Consider the following 16,810-nt stretch of genomic DNA (forward strand, 5'->3'; position numbering starts at 1 on the left):
ATGGTTTCATTAACAGATATACCGAGGAGCTTGAGATGATCAAGGGACAACCTACGGTTCAGGCACAGGGGCAGGGTGCTCAAACTAATGTGAATACCCAGCCATCCAAAGCCCCACCAATGGGACACATGAAGATTCATGTCGACGCTGCATGTCGTCAAGACCGGGGCCGTTCCGCTGCGCTGTGTGCAGGGACTCAAATGGAATTTTTCTGGGCAGTTCTGCCCTAGTGATTGAAGGTGTGGATAACCCAGCTATCTTAGAGACGATTGCTTGCAAAGAGGCTCTTGCATTGGCACAAGACCTCAACCTTCACAACTTGGTGATTGCATCGGATGCGAAGGAGGTGGTGGCAGCTATCAACTCCAGAAGTCAAGGAGATAATGGGGCGATTATCAGTGAGATAAATAGTATAGCTAGCTCTTTAAACTGTACTTTTAATTTCGAAGGTCGTGTCGTTAATGTTGAGGCACATAGGATAGCCAAGTTTGCACTCTCGCTGGGACTAGGACGTCACGTTTGTGTTTATTTTTCAAATAATATTTGCGCCTGGTAAAAAGATGTTCTCACAATTTTAAAAGATGTTCATCACCAATGGGCCGTCCGAGGCACACGCTATTTGAGGCAACACACATCGTATAGGGGGAGCAACTAGTTAACGAGCGCTCCTTCGGGAGCCTCGCAACGATCAGCGCCACTTGGCGCGCTCTCAGTCATTTGCCACGTGTTACGCTATGGACGCTCCCTTCGGATTTTGTTTTTATTTTTATTTTTCCGCACGCGTTTTCGGCTTTTTAAACGGTTTTTGTTCCGGTTTTTTTGATGTTTTGGTTTTTCCCCTATCTTCCTTAGCTTTTCGATAAAAAAAATTCAGAAAAAATTTTTTACGCGAAAAAGCACATTTTTTCCTTTTGCGAAAGTCATGGTTTTTTTCCGCGAGAGGCACGGTTGTGCTTTAGCAAGAGTCAAGGCCATGCCTTTCGAAAACGAAAAAAACGCGTTTTCTATTTTTTTTCACGAGAGACACGGTTGTGCTTTCGCGAGAGTCACGGCCGTGCCTCTCGGAAAGGGAAAAACAAAACGCGTTTTCTGTTTTTTTTTCTTTCACGAGAGTCACGGTTTTGCTTCCGTGAGAGGCACGGTTGTGCTTTCGCGAGAGTCACGGCCGTGCCTCTCAGAAAGGGAAAATATACGCGTTTTCTGTTTTTTTTCTTTCGCAAGAGTCACGGTTTTGCTTCCGCAAGAGGCACAATTGTGCTTTCGCGAGAGTCACGGCCGTGCCTCTCGGAAACGAATTTTTTTTTCTATTTTTTTTCCTTCCACGAGAGTCACGGTTTTGCTTTCACGAGAGGCACGGGCGTGATTTCGCGAGAGGCACGGGCGTGCCTCTTTCGGAAAGGGAAAAAAACCGTGCTCCCGATTTCGGTTTTTTTGTCCAATTTTTTTCTGAAAAAAAGTTCGTCAAAACCTATCAACATGGGATCTAGTTTTGAAGACCTCGATGCGAGGAATCCAATAGTGAAAACGGTTCAAGATTTGGATGCATGGTTTAAAAGATAAAACATTTTGAAATAAACGGATCTATGAAAAAAGGAAAAACTCACAGGTTGCGACAAGTGGCGCGCTGCATGTGTGCCACTTGTCACGACCTCGGAAAATGGAGTGTTCTTTGCAACGAGTACTTTTTAATTAGTGATTTCGTCGTATAGGAGGTCGCATGAACCAGCTTTTATACGTATTTCTAGTATACGTATTTCTACACAACAAATATAAAGTAGTTTTTTATCGTAAAAAAATTATAAAGTAGTTTCAATGCATACATGACCGAGATGAAATTCACAAAGTGTAGAAGGGGCATATGCCACCAGCCAATTGGATGATGAGAACATGGAGTGCTTGCATAAGTCATCCCAATACCACCGCTTATGTATCAGTGGCTAATCTTGCTCTTCGCTCTAACCACCAAAATGATCCATGCGTCCCTATGCAGGAGTCCAGGAACAACTGATGGAACTCACAAACGTAGTAAGATGGAGTGCATAAAGTCATCGACCTGGATTTATTAGAACATCGTCGATGCCATATTAATTATTAAAGACCATTGTTTAAATATCGGACTATGACAAATAGTTGCGGTCCTTCAAACCAACTTTAGCAAGACTATAGCGAGGCTCATATCCGGCTATTTCAAAACATTTTTGGATAATCGTTTTTCAGAAAAGGAGGAGGACCTCGGCCTCTGCATCTGGACGATGCATGTAGTCACTTTATTAATTATTCACACAAGACCTTACAAAGTTATACAACGGTCGCTACTCCTATCCAGTTGATAAAGGAATGCTGATAGTCTGGGCCTAATACCAAACAGACCTCGCAGCCAAACCTAACATCTAAGACATGAGGTCCCAACCATGACACCTGCCGGATATGGGGCATCCACCAATCTGACGCACTCCTCAACTAGGACGCCTGCCGGGTATGAGGCCGCCGCAGCCACCTGCCACCAATCCATCTTCAGAGCTGTACTGTTGCATCTACCTTGCCCGGTCTAGTTGCGGTTGACCCCATCACGACGCCAGACAGCGTCATCCTCCTGCCTGAGACCATCATCGCATATCAGACGCCTAATCTTCAGAGCGCCATGCCATCGAGATCTGTCACCATCAATGTGCATGATGAAGCACCGCTCCACCAAAGACGTCGTCCACTGGTCTCTCGAGCCCACATACTCCTCCAAGAAAGATGCCCCCAAGAAGGAAACGACACAAACGCGCCGCCGTCTTCTGATCTATCGATCTGGGCTTTCCCCCGAAGGTAGCAGATCGTAGTCTAGAATTTCTCCACGGCAATGCCTTCAAGAAGGAAACAACACCGTAGAGCGCCGCCACCGCCGGCTTTGGCATCTCGTCAAGAGCAGGTTTTCGGATAATTGTACATGAATCCTATAGCCTATCAATTAGTGGCACCTTACTCAAACCACTATAGTTGGGCTATAGCCGGTTATTTAATACTTTGTTAAAGATGCTTCCAAAATTCTAGTAAGACAATACTTAGGTGCCGCAAAATTAAGAACGACGATGTTAATATAGTTATATTTCCTTTCGTACACTCAAGTTGATTAAGTGAAGTGAGTCCGCGAGCTGACATTTGTAGGTAGGCTCGGTTAGTTGGCGCCAAAGAAGAAACAAAATAGACAAAAGATCATTATCCCACTACTGATGGAGGAAATGCATTGATGGCAAGCTATTCTACCCAGCTACTCAGCATTCAGCTATGCAAAAATGGCAATTGAGTTCATCAGCAAGCAATCGAAACCGAAGTAATAAAATAAGTTATATTACTCAGGAAATCTCATTAGTGTGACATAGCTGCTCAATGATGACCGGAGTAGAACCAAGCCAGACGGCCATTCCGTTTCAGTTCTAGAGAAATTCGCCACATAGTGACTAAAAAGGTTTTGGCTACATCGTATATGAGTAATACAAGATACTCGACTACCTTCCAGGTGAGTTATAATTTCCTGCAAGGGGTAAGCATAGCCGGAACAATTTATGTCGACGCTACAAGTGAGAGTTAGTGCCTCGAGATAGTCGGCTTCGACAAGAATCGTGAGCATGCTCCATTCGAGGGTGTCGCGACACTTGAACAGTTGGCAATAGAGTGAGAAGATGAGCTTGTCGTAAAGATTGCGAAGCACCGACAGTGATGTCTGCCTCATGATAAGAGTTGTCAACATTTAACTTGACCGTACATGTCACGGCCTGGGTAGTGGAGGAAGGGGGCTCGCCAAGGCTTCAGATGATGCAAGTGTTGAGATGTAGGAGAGCACACCCTTGCCCTTGATGTCGTAAGAGACGGGTGATGATCCAAGCTCATAAGCGACTCGAAGTAATTGTAGAGAGTGTCGCGAAGCTTTTGAGGATTGCAATGGACAATCTGATTGTGAACGTGCTAGATGCGCCAATAAGCAACATCACCTGGTATGTGTCTAGTAAGTCACATGCGATATTCAAGAATCACTGAGTCCCAATTTCTCAAGCCATCGCCAGCCAAAGTGCTTCCGCCAATGGACTCCTACAAAAAGCGTAGTGTACCTGGTGAAAAGTGTAGTTCAGAAGGCAGCCAAGAAAAGTAAGTTTTTTGAAAGCAATATGTATATTAAGAGAAACACAATTTGTGTAAGGTTTTAAAAAGAGAGATTTTTATAAAGATAGTAATTCGAAGTAAAGAGAGACTACTCAACATATGCACAAGGGGCATATGCCACCGGCTGATTGGTGTGAGAAGATGGAGTGCATGCATAAGTCATTGAATACCACCGCTACTTAATCTTAGAGGGTGCTTGGATCCAAAGGACTTATTTCAGTCTGACTAAAATAGTATCTTTAAAAGGCTAAAGTTTCAAGCACCCCTGACTAAAGAAGCGCTAAAACTAGTCTTGAGACTAAAATGTTTTAATCAGGGGTACCCCTACTAAAATGTTGATTAGTCATCTCTCTCCTCATTTAACTCCTCTTCTTTAACACAGGCGAGTTCTGGATTGAAGGGTTTGGAGGATAATAAATGCTCATTAACTTGATTTTAGTCTCTTTAGTATTTGGATCCAAGTATGGGTGAGGCTAGCAAGTTTTAGTCCCACTATTTTTAGTCATGAAACTAAAACGTATCCAAGCACCCTCTTAGTGGCTAATCTTGCTCTCGCTCTATAACCACCGAAATGATCCATGGGCCACTTACTGACCAGGGCGAACATAGAAGATGGAGTACCTAAGTCATTGACCTGAATGTACTAGAACGTCATCGATGCGCTATTAATTAAAGATATTTCCAAAATTCTAGTAAGATAATATGTCGGTGCCGCAAAATTAAGAACGGCAATGTTAATATAGTTGTAGGTCCTCTCGAACTGAATGCCGGCCAACGTTTGTAGGTAGGTTCGATTAGTTGGCGCCAAATTTGAATGTTGGGTTCTTGCCTGCCAGCTAAGTAATTCCTAAAACCAGGGGAAATGAAATATATGGTGTGCAATACGTATGTATCTCCCATCATTAACTGCATGATTTTCAACCAATCGACAAAAGAAGAAGAAGAATCAAAATTAAACCAAAGATCATATAATCAAGTTATGGAGGAAATGCATGGATGGGTAGCTGTTCTAGCCAGCTACTGATCATTTAGTTGTCCAAAAATGGCAATGGTGCTCATCAGCAACAGCAAGCAATCGAAACTGAAGAAACCCATGCCACATGCTCTCTCGCAGCTGTACTCCATGCATGCATGCATCAACCATTCAACCTCCACGTACAGTGCCATTGCCACTCCGCTTTATAAATCCCATACATACGGATCCACGGGGCAGCAGCACCTTCACCGATCGGCAATGGCGATATCACTCCTCCTCCTGGCCGGCTTCCTCCTTGCCGTTGTCTCCTACCTGCTGGTGACGAGGCGCGGCAACGAGGAAAGAGGACTGAGGCTGCCGCCGGGTCCGGCGCGGGTGCCGCTGCTCGGCAACCTGCACCAGCTAGGCCCGCTGCCACACCACAGCTTGCGCGACCTGGCCGGGCGGCACGGCCCCGTCATGCTCCTGCGCCTCGGCGCGGCGCGAGCGGTGGTGGTTTCGTCCGCCGCGGCGGCGCGCGACGTCATGAGGGCCCACGACGCCGACTGCTGCAGCCGACCTGCGTCGCCAGGCCCCGCGCGCCTCTCATACGGCCGCAAGAGCGTCGCCTTCTCGCCCTACGGTGCCTACTGGCGCGACATGCGCAGGCTCTTCGCCTCCGAGCTCGTCGGGGCTCGTGGCGTCGCCGCCGCCTGGGCCGCGCGGCGGCAGCAGGTGGACAGGCTCATGTTCGCCCTGGGCAACGCGACGGGACCGGTGGCGTTGGACGAGCACGTGTTCCGCGTCGCCGACGGCGTCATCGGCACGGTGGCGTACGGGAGCGTGTACGGTGCGGAGGCCTTCGCGCGCAAGTACGAGCGGTTCCAGCACGTGCTGTTCGAGGGCATGGACATGTCGGCCAGCTTCTCAGCCGAGGATTTCTTCCCCAACGCCGCCGGCCGCCTCGTCGACCGGCTCGTCGGCGTCGTCGCGCGGCGGGAGAGGATCTTCAGAGACCTGGACGGCTTCTTCGAGGAGGTGCTGGAGCATCACCAGGACCCCGCGCGGCCCAAGCCGGAGAGCGGAGGCGGCGACCTCGTGGACGCCCTGGTCGGCCTCTGCGAGGAGCATGGCTTCACGAGGGACCACGTCAAGGCCGTCCTCATGGACGCGTTCCTCGGCGGCATCGACACGAGCTCCGTGACGATCCTGTGGGCGATGTCGGAGCTCATGAGGAAGCCGCGCGTGCTGAAGACGGCGCAGGAGGAGATCCGGGCCGCGGTCGGCGGCAACGGCAACAAGGAGCTGTGGCGGGTGCAGCCGGACGACCTGCCCAAGCTGACGTACCTGAAGATGGTGGTGAAGGAGACGCTGCGGCTGCACCCGCCGGCGACGCTGCTGCTGCCGCGGGAGACGCTGCGGAGGGTGGAGATCGGCGGCTACGAGGTGCCGGCGGGAACGCGGGTGGTGGTGAACGCGTGGGCGATCGGGAGGGAGGCGGCGAGCTGGGGGCCGGACGCGGAGGAGTTCGAGCCGGAGAGGTTCGAGGCGGGCGGGAGGCACGGCAAGGTGGACTTCCGCGGGGCGCACATGGAGCTGGTGCCGTTCGGCGCCGGGCGGCGGATCTGCCCCGGGCTGGCCATGGGCGTGGCGAACGTGGAGTACACTCTGGCCAGCATGCTGTGCGGCTTCGAGTGGGCGGTGCCGGAGGGGGAGGAGGTGAACATGGAGGAGGCCGGCGCGCTGACCTTCCACCGCAAGACCCCGCTGGTGCTCCTGCCCACCCCATACGTGCCTTCAGCTTGATTGCAACATGCATCTTGCGCTGCTAAGTAAAATAGGCATCAATCCTTTTACATGTGTGTTGAGTTCCATCACAAATTTGCTCCGAGTTTACACTACCTTGGGCAAATATTTCGTCCTTAAGAAATTGAACTAGTGTGTGACATGAACAATAATGAGAGTGATGTTCAATCTTATTTAAAGCAAACTAGCAGAGTGTTGCGAGGGCATCGCCTTAGTGTGTCTGAAGTGTATGAGAAGTAAATATTTATGCAATATTGCTAGCTTAATAAACCAGCGGCAGATCCACGTTTTTAGGCCAAGGTTGGCCAATAACTATCTTTTCGTATGAATTTTAGGTCAAACATGTATTTTTTTTACGTTCTGTTTTTCTCTCTGTAATATATATAGACAGTTGGGAGATCTCAGGGTGCGGTGTGACACATTCGTCCAACCTTCTTGAGAAACTCTTGTCGGGGGACTGATCCACGAACACCTATGGGACCGGCGGGCCGAGTCCCTTTCGGTTCGGCGGGGGCGGAGGTCGCATAAAGAGCGGATCGAGGCGAAGCACGCGAGCAGTTTACCCAGATTCGGGCCGCACGGATGCGTAAAACCCTACTCCTGCTTTGTGGGTTGTATTGATTTCTTGCTCGGGAGCGTGGAGTGCTACAGTACACACCAGCAGCTAACGAGACCGAGCGTGAGTGTTCTCCACCCCCCCTCTACGTTGCACACGGGCCTCCTTTTATATGCTCAAGGGTCACCGACAGGTGGCAACGGAGACAAAGGGTAAAAATGGGAAGGTGCTGCGGTAGGTACAGCTACCTGCTATAGTGTATCATACCTAACCCTGACGGCAGGGGACAAGGGCCTTAAATGCCCGTCTGCGTCGCCTAAAAAGTGTAGAAGGGACCGTCAGGGACGCCACCGCTCGCCACGATGGCGATCTTGTCAGCGCCGCTTGCCACCGCGCACCGCAAGCTGCACAGCCTCCCGCCACGTACGCCTGGAAGGGTCCCAGAGCGACACGTTGGTGGATGTGCTGGAGCGCGGGCATAGTGGTGTCTTGCCGCGGCAAGCGCCTTGTCGCGGTTATTGTCTTGTCGCGTCCGGGAGCTTGCCGCTCACCGGGCCTTGCCGGGACGTGCGATGCGTCGCGGCAAGTTCCTTGAGGTGCCTTGGGTGGCCTTCCCTGCAAGCTCCTCTTGCCGGGGTCTTGTCTCCTTAAGTGCCTTGCCTTGGCTGGCCTTCCCGGCAAGCTCCTCTTGCTGGGGTCTTGTCTCTTTGACTTGGATACTTTCTTCTTGAATGGCTCCAAAGGAACCACGGAGGACCTTGGCGGTCACCCGGCAAGCCTTGTCGCGGGATGCTGCAACTGCCCGTGCACAAGTTCGGGATACTAGGGTACCCCTACTCTAGTACACCGACAGGAGCCCCCGGGCCTGGGCCATACACGGTGCCGAGCGCTGTTGGGCCAGGCCCAAAACAGGGCACGGGCACGCGCGGCCTAGGTTACGCCGTATGTCACTCCGTATCCACCGCGCCCTCCCCGAACGGCACGCGTTGAATGCGGCATCGTGGGAGAGATCGTGGGTAGTTTCTTTATTCGGAAATGCGGAACGTCCGCCCCCTTCCTCTTTATAAGCAGGGGAAACAGGGGCAGTTCGCCCATTCGCCCGTTGCTGTTACAATCTCAGAAATCTCCGCCGCTCCCTCGTCTTCCCAAAGCCGAAAGAGAGCAGCGCTCCGCCCCCCATTGCCACCAGCACCACCAACGCCGTCGACCTCCTCCACCACTTCCGCCATGGCTCCAAAAGCCGACAAGGGGAAGGTCGTGAAGTCGACCGAGGCGCAGTGGCTTGCGGCGCTGCGAAAGGAGCGGGCAGTCTTCCCCCCCCCCCCAAGCTTGCCGCGAAGGAGCTGAGGGAGAACTACTACCTCTTCTGGTCGACGGAGACACGAGCGCATCCGCGCACGAAGGTACTCCCCGCCGCCGCTTGGAAGAAGGCCCCAAACGGATACCCTTTCTTCGCCTTATTCTTCTACTGCGGGCTCTGCCCGCCTTTCTCTGAATTCTTCTGCGACATCATGAATACCTACGGATTCCACCTCCTTGACTTCACCCCCAATGCCGTTCTGACCATGGCAGTTTTCGCACATCTCTGCGAAAACTTTGTCGGAGTCCATCCCAGCGTAGCCCTCTTTCGCCATTTCTTCATACCCCGAGTAGAGAGAGGAGAGCCTCTATTCGGCGGAATCGCCTGGATCTCAAGGGCCGGCAAGAAGGAAACTTATCTGGAGGGAGAATTCCGCGGCAAGTGGGAGGAGTGGAGAGCAGACTGGTGCTGGATTGACGAGGAGAACCCGCAGCCATTCACCACCCGGCGCCAAACCCCAGTAGCATGCGGCAGCGATTGGAGTGACGTGGCCCCGGAAGACGACAGGCTGAAGATTGCTGTCACCCGGATCCTACGCCTCAGGCTTGCCGGGCTCACTGTAGGCGCTGTTGGCGCGGATTTCCTTCGCCGCCGCATCACCCCCCTGCAGGAACGGGGGAGGCCCACTTGGGAGTTCAAGAATGCGGCAGACATCATGAGGCTGCGGCCGGGCCTCAACTTCAACTTCACAGTTCTGGAGCTCAACGCGATGCTCCAGGAGCTGTTCAAGTACGACCACCAACATCCCGAAGTCTTCAGGTTGCCGGGGGGTGTTGTTCCGTTGTGCAACAATTCCGCGCTCGACCGCATCCGCACAATGATGCCGCAGTGCGACTCGCATGGAATTGTGCCAACTTGGCAGGAGCCTGCAGACGACGTCGTGCAGCAGTTCTTCGATGACTTGGTGGAAGTGGCGATCCGCCCCGACGAGAAGGACAGCCTCACCCGCGACACCACCGATGCGGAGATGGCACTCATCGCCACTAGGCTAGAAGAGGCGGCGGCAGCCGCAGCCGCGGGCGAATTTGGATTCACCGTGGAGGAGGCAGATGCAGCAGAGGCGGGAAGCCGTGCCGAGCGAGGGAAGCCTGCCGGCGAGAAAGAGCTTGCCGGGCAGGGCGCCGGGTCGAGCGAGCCCGCCAAGGATACGAACGGCTCGCTGGAGATCAACTCGTCTTCCACATCATCTTCAGACAGCTCGCCGCAAGCAGAGCCTCCATCTCCACCAAGAAGGTGTCTCCGCAAGGCCGGGGATGTAGCGGAGCGGCAAGCGAGTCAACAACCGCCGCGTTGCGTGACACGCTCCACCGCAGCAAGCACTGTTGCCGCGGGAGCGCCTCACGCTGATGCGGCAACTGGAGCGGGGTCCTCCCGGACCACCGCTTCTGCTCCTGCCGCTTCTCACGCCGCGGCGACAGCCGGAGCGGGGTCGTCTCAGACCGCAGCCACTGCTCCCGCCAAGCGGCCAAGGGAAGCTACTCCTCCGCCTCCTCGTGTCGGACGTGAGCCAGACTTCGACTTCTCCGCGTTCAGCTCCGGCGAGGAAGAAGAAGAAGAGTAAGATTCCCTTGTTATACTTGCAGTTCTTCAATCCTTGCTGTTTGTCTTGTGTCTCATTTGCTTGACTCTGAACTTGTTCCTTTTTAGGACTCTGGCCCAGAGAGCAGCAAAGAGAGCCAAGGTCCCGGTGATTGTCATCGAGGACGAGCCCACCGCGACGACAGGGGGTGCGCCCGAGGCAACCTTGCCGGACCCGGCGACTTTTCTCCAGAGCAGCCCCCAGCATAAGTATATGGTTTGCTTTCTGCTTGTGAGGTGCGCATGGATACTCTGTCTTTGCTGATATTTGATTGCTGATTTGTGTAGGAGCAGAGCAGCCCCATCAGGAGCCAAGGGAGAATCCCCCGACAAGGGAGAACTCTCCGGCAAGGGAGGGCTTCCCGGTAAGGGAGAAGTCTCCGGCAAGGGAGGGTTCTCCGGCAAGGGACAGCACCAGTGGCCCCCCAACGGTGGAGACCACGACTGCAGAACCCGGTACAGGTAATCCTTTCGCTACAAGATTTCCCTTGGGTTCTTCTTCTCTTGATCTTCTTGGATATTTGCTTGACTCTTCTCCCCCTTCCGGCTGCCAGACCCATCTGCTACGGAGCCGATGGAGACCGAGGTTGCTGCCGAAGAAGCAGCTGGTGCTGGCGATCCCGCCGGCGCAGAGGCAGCCAAGGCTGCCGCCGTAGCAACTGGCGAGGGGTCTGGCGATCGCACTGACGGCCCTGGGGCCGCAGGAGCACCAGGCGCTACATCGACCGCCGACCCGTCCGCCGCTGCCGCAGCGCCAGGCTCCGAAGAGCCCCAGCCAGGCGTCTACTTGAAGGCCGGCGACGACGTCTTCATCAACCTCCCCTGGGCGTCAAGCTCCAGGGCGCCGGTCGAGGGGGAGATCTTCGACGGGGAGGTGCTCGCCTCCGCGGGGCTGACGCTGGTTGACGCGCCGAGCAGCAGCAGCAACGAGTCTGAGGAGGAGCGGCTGCTGCAGAAGTTGCTGTCGCTCTACCGCGCGCGGCAAGCCAAGCTGGAATCCCGCGAGGCGCTTGTCGCGAAGGCGGGAGCAGACATCGAGAAGCGCGCGGAAGAGCTCGGGGGTTTCCACCGGGAAGCCCTCTGATCCCTGGCGGAGGAGCGGGAGCAGCTCGCCGAAGCGCAGAAGGTCTTCTTCCTCGAGAAGGCCGAGGTCGAAGAGCAACAGCGGCTTGCCGCTGTGAAGCTATCCGCGGAGGAGGGCGAGCTGGCGCAGCGGAAGGTCAATCTTGACGCCCACGAGGAGGAGCTTGCCGCGCGCGAGGAAAAACTCGATGGAGCCCTCAAGCAAGCAGAGGACGCTGCCTCCGCCGCCGAGGCCGCCAAGAAGGAGCTGGAGACGATGGTGGCGCGGCTAGAGGCCGATCTCGCCGAGAAAGGCCAAGAGCTTAGCGCCGCCAAGGACTCCAATGCGGATCTTGAGTTGAAGCTGACCACTTTGACCAAGACGCTGGACGGCACCAAGAAGTAGGAGGCGGCCTTGAAGGAGGAGATCAAGGCCGACAAGGCGCTGCTAGAGAGTGTTGCCGCCACCCAAAACGCCTTCAGGGAGACTGTGGAGCACTGGACGGAAAGTCTTGTGAATGCCGCCACAGACATTGACAGGGAGTTGGCGCAGCTGGGGATGGAAGATCTCGGGTATCCCTCCGACGAGAACCTCCAACCCAGCGCCAAGCTCGTCTTGTTCTTCAAGGGCGTGGCGACGGCCCTCCAGCGACTCCGGGAGAGGATCCCAAAGCAGCTGGCCGACGAGTCGCGCAAGATCTGCGCGGGAGCTCTTCAGAAAGTGCTGGTGAAGGTGGCCTTCCGCAATCCGGGCCTCAACTTCACCAACGTCCTCAAGACCCTGCCGCCGGATGCTGATCTGGAGGCGCTCAAGGCCCTTGTCGCACCCATTGTGGACAAGGTGAGCGGGATCAAGAGGATCGAGGGCGATCGCGTAGATTAGGCCGCCCATTTCTTCTTTTCTTGTCGCTGTTTGTCATGTAATGAAAACAATCTGTTAGAGCCGCGACAAGCTATCTTTGTAATATAACTCTATTTTGGGTAATGATTGCAATGTTATTCCCTTTACTTGATTCCTCCCTTTGTATGTTTTTTCCCTACGCTTTCAGGGAACTTGTCGGTGCAGGCACCTGAGCCGCGAGCGCTGAGTGCGGGACGTCAGCAGCCTTCTGGCGGTGCCGCTACCGACAAGAAACCTTGTCGCAACTAGTTGCAGCTCACTTAAGTTGTTGAGCGGACTCGAAACAAAGTAAGGGCGCAACTAGTTACGAGTTGGTTCCTCCGCGCACAGGTTTTCCATACAAAGTGCGGTCGTTCAAGGGAGATAACTTAAAATTTAAAAAATCTGATTGCTCAAACTTTGGCAACTTAGCTTTTCTGTTGTTTGCTTCCCGGCAAGGCGAAACTTCCTTGAATGACGCCTGGTCCATACCACTATCTTCTCCTTTCCCCCCCGGCAAACTTGTGGGCGAGGGAACCTTTCCTTCCTTGAGAAAAAAGAAAGAAGAGAAAATAAAGATATGGAGCCTTATGGCTCGTTATTGCTTACCTGGGAGTCGGTGCTGCACAAAGTGTCAGATAACACATGCAAAAAATAAAAAACATGAAATTGACAAAATGTGCGGAGCACATGAGCTTTACTTATGCACGGGGTCTGCGCCCGGCTTTGTACAAAGGATTACATGCAACAGCGGCAAGACTTGTACAAACGGTGGTTGCCGGAACAGGTTCCGGCAACCGCGCCTTACGGGTAAAACTTACGAAGATGCTCAATGTTCCAGGAGTTGTCACCGGAATGCCATCTTCGGTCTCAAGGCGGACAGCGCCAGGCCTAGTGACCCGTTTCACCCGGTAAGGGCCTTCCCACTTCGGCGTCAACTTGTTGGAATTCTTGGCGGACTGAACACGCCGAAGAACAAGGTCGCCTTCCTCGAGACTTCTGGCGTTAACTTTGCGGCTATGGTAGCGGCGCAAAGCTTGCTGGTAGCGAGCAGCTCGCACAGCAGCCTGAAGACGGTCTTCCTCAAGGAGCAGCGCGTCATCTTGTCGCAGCTGCTCTTGCTCAAGCTCATCATAAGCGAGCACTCGAGGTGACCCGTATACAAGTTCCGTGGGGAGAACTGCCTCTGCTCCATAGACTAGAGCGAAAGGTGTCTGGCCAGTGGCTCGATTTGGCGTCGTCCTGATCGACCAAAGAACCACCGGCAGCTCCTCGATCCAGTTTCTTCCGCACTTGTGCAGCCTGTCGAAAGTTCTGGTCTTGAGCCCGCGCAGCACTTCAGCATTTGCCCTCTCCGCTTGACCGTTGCTTCTCGGGGTGAGCAACAGAAGCGAAGCAGACCTTGGCGCCAAGATCTTGGACGTACTGCATGAAGGTGCGGCTCGTGAATTGCGTACTGTTGTCGGTGATTATCCTGTTAGGGATCCCGAAGCGGCAAACAATCGACCTGAAGAACTTGACTGCTGACTGTGCTGTCACCTTCCTCACTGGTTCCACTTCCGGCCACTTTGTGAACTTGTCGATTGCGACGTACAAGTACTCAAAGCCCCCGACTGCTCGGGGGAAGGGGCCGAGGATGTCGAGCCCCCAGACCGAAAATGGCCAGGATAAAGGGATCGTCTGGAGAGCTTGAGCTGGTTGGTGTATCTGCTTGGAATGGAACTGGCACGCTTCACACTTGGTTACTTGTGCAGTTGCATCCTGGAGGGCCGTCGGCCAAAAGAAACCTTGCCGGAATGCTTTGCCGACAAGTGCTCTTGCGCCAATGTGGTGACCACATATGCCTCCATGTATCTCTGCCAACAGCTTTTGTCCGTCTTCCCGGTGAATACACTTCAATTTCACACCGTTGAGTCTTCTTCTGTACAGTGTCTTGTCGACAAACTGGTACATACTTGACTGCCGGGCTACTCTTTCCGCTTCTTCTTGCTCTTCGGGAAGTTCTCCTGTCTGAAGGAAACGGACAATCTGTTGTGCCCATGCTGGAGCTTGTGGCTCGACAACAAGGACTAAAGGCAAATCTGCTGCTGCGGGAACATCTGCTTCTACGGCGAGAACCTGAGCCTCTGCCGGAGCTTGACGTTCCCCGGCAAGCTTGCCGGAGCAAAACTTGTCGGGAGCTTCTGCTTCAACGGAACAAACCCTAGGGCTTGCCGGAGCAGACTGCTCCTCAGCGCTCTTGGCGTTGATCTTGGGGACCTTCTTGGCGGCGGCTTCGGGGAGCTCTGCCAGCAAATAGTCACAAGAAATCAACTTCCTCTTTTTGCTCTGTCCAGTTGATGGCGTTACGGATGGCTGAGTCAGCTTGAGCACAAAGATCCCTGGTTCCACAGGTAACTTAAGTGCGGCGCACTTTGACAGGCCATCGGCAATGGCGTTCTGAGCTCTTGGAACATGCTCCATCTGTAGGCCGTCAAAGTGCTCTTCTAGCTTTCTCACTTCATCGACGTAGGCTTCCATCAACGGACTCTGATAACTCTTGTTCACTTGGCGGACGACAAGCTGCGAGTCACCCCTGACAATGAACTTCTTGATCCCAAGGTCTGCCGCGATCCTGAGACCGGCAAGCAAGCCTTCATACTCTGCAGTATTGTTTGTTGCTTGCTCCTTGGGGAAGTGCATCTGGACTACGTACTTGAGGTGCTCTCCGGTGGGTGCGACAAGCAGCACGCCAGCGCCAGCGCCTTGCAGCGAAAAGGCACCATCAAAGTACATCAGCCACTCTTTGTTTGCTTCCTTGACGGGGATGCTCGTTTCTGGAATTTCTTCATCTGGTGTTGGCGTCCATTCTGCTATAAATTCTGCCAATGCTCTGCTCTGGATAGTTGAAGTGCTCTCAAACTTGAGGCCAAAGCTTGACAGTTCCAGTGCCCACTCAACAATCCTGCCTGTCGCTTCTGGATTCTGTAGTATCCTCTTCAGCGGAAAGCGAGTGACAACTGTGATCTCATGTGCTTGGAAGTAATGGCGCAGCTTTCTCGAGGCCATGAGAAGGCCGAAAAGCAATTTCTGCACGCCAGAGTACCTTGACCTAGCCCCCTGCAGAAGGGAACTGACAAAGTAAACTGGGCGCTGCACCATTTTCTTCTGTATCTCCTCGCGCATCTGCGCAGATCCATCTTTGTCAGGACCAGAGCTTGCCGGGGAAGCCCGTTGCTTGTCGCTGGATGCGCTTGCCGTGGTTGCTGGCTCGTCATCTGCCTCCCTCTCTGCTACTAACGCAGCATTAACCACTTGATTGGTTGCCGCTATATACAGCAGCAACTTCTCTTGTGGCTTAGGTGCGACAAGTATTGGAGGGGAGGACAGGTATCTCTCCAAGTCTTGCAGCGCAGCCTCCGCTTCCGGAGTCCATTTCATTGGACCTGCCTTTTTCAATAATTTGAAAAACGGCAGGGCGCGCTCTGCAGACCTAGAGATAAACCTGCTGAGAGCAGCCACGCAACCGGCAAGTCTTTGTACATCCTTGACGCGCTTTGGTGCTTCAATCTGCTCAATGGCCTTGATCTTGTCGGGATTGGCTTCAATTCCCCGCTAGACACGAAGAACCCGAGAAGCTTGCCGGAAGGGACTCCAAACGCACACTTCTCTGGGTTGAGCTTGAGGCTGATCTTGCGCAGATTTGCAAAGGTCTCGTCTAAATCTTGGATCAGAGTTGCCTTGTCCTTGCTCTTGACCACTATGTCATCCATGTAGGCTTCCACATTTCTGTGTATTTGTGGCTCAAGGGCGACATGGACTACTCTTGCAAATGTTGAGCCAGCATTTTTTAATCCGAAAGGCATCCGTATGAAACAGTACGTGCCACATGGAGTAATGAATGCGGTCTTCTCCTCATCCTCTTCTGCCATGAAGATCTGATGGTATCCTGAGTATGCGTCAAGAAATGAAAGCAAATCACATCCGGCTGTGGAGTCAACAATCTAGTCAATGCGCGGCAAAGGAAATGGGTCTTTGGGACAAGCTTTGTTAACGTCGGTAAAATCGATACAAAGTCTCCATTTCCCGTTTGCCTTGCGCACGACTACAGGATTGGCCAACCACGTAGGATGGAGCACTCCTCTGACAAGGCCTGCTGCTTCCAACTTCTTGATCTCTTCTGCAATGAATTCTTGGCGCTCCACTGCTTGCTTCCTGACTTTCTGCTTGACGGGCCGCGCATGAGGACAAACGGCAAGGTGGTGCTCAATTACTTTCCTGGGAACACCGGGGATGTCAGACGGTTGCCACGCAAACACGTCGACATTCGCCCGCAGAAAAGCAATGAGCGCGCTTTCCTATTTAGGGTCGAGAGTGGCACTGATGGTGAAGGTACCACCAGTGCCGTCCTCCTTGGCGGACACCTTCTTCGTCTCTGGCGGAGCTGCCATTGTCTTCTTACACTTGCCAGTGGAGCTCGATGGTGCG

At 53.5% G+C, this 16,810-nt stretch overlaps 1 protein-coding gene across 1 annotated transcript; it reads left to right on the top strand.

The window, feature by feature from the left end:
• Window positions 1-5,223: 5,223 nt before the first annotated feature.
• On the top strand, window positions 5,224-7,080 carry LOC125554388 (4-hydroxyphenylacetaldehyde oxime monooxygenase-like). The gene has a single exon (XM_048717955.2). It carries the CDS (start codon window positions 5,240-5,242, stop codon window positions 6,905-6,907), a length of 1,668 nt encoding a protein of 555 aa, XP_048573912.2. The 5' UTR covers window positions 5,224-5,239; the 3' UTR covers window positions 6,908-7,080.
• The last annotated feature ends 9,730 nt before the right edge of the window (window positions 7,081-16,810 follow it).

Source organism: Triticum urartu, chromosome 4A, assembly GCF_056163025.1.
Source record: "Triticum urartu cultivar PI428250 chromosome 4A, HENAU_Tu73, whole genome shotgun sequence".
Classification (NCBI taxonomy): domain Eukaryota; kingdom Viridiplantae; phylum Streptophyta; class Magnoliopsida; order Poales; family Poaceae; genus Triticum; species Triticum urartu.

Bases quoted from the DNA above. Each gene is read 5' to 3' on its own strand.
- LOC125554388 (XM_048717955.2), top strand. From the start codon at position 5,240: ATGCCACATGCTCTCTCGCAGCTGTACTCCATGCATGCATGCATCAAC.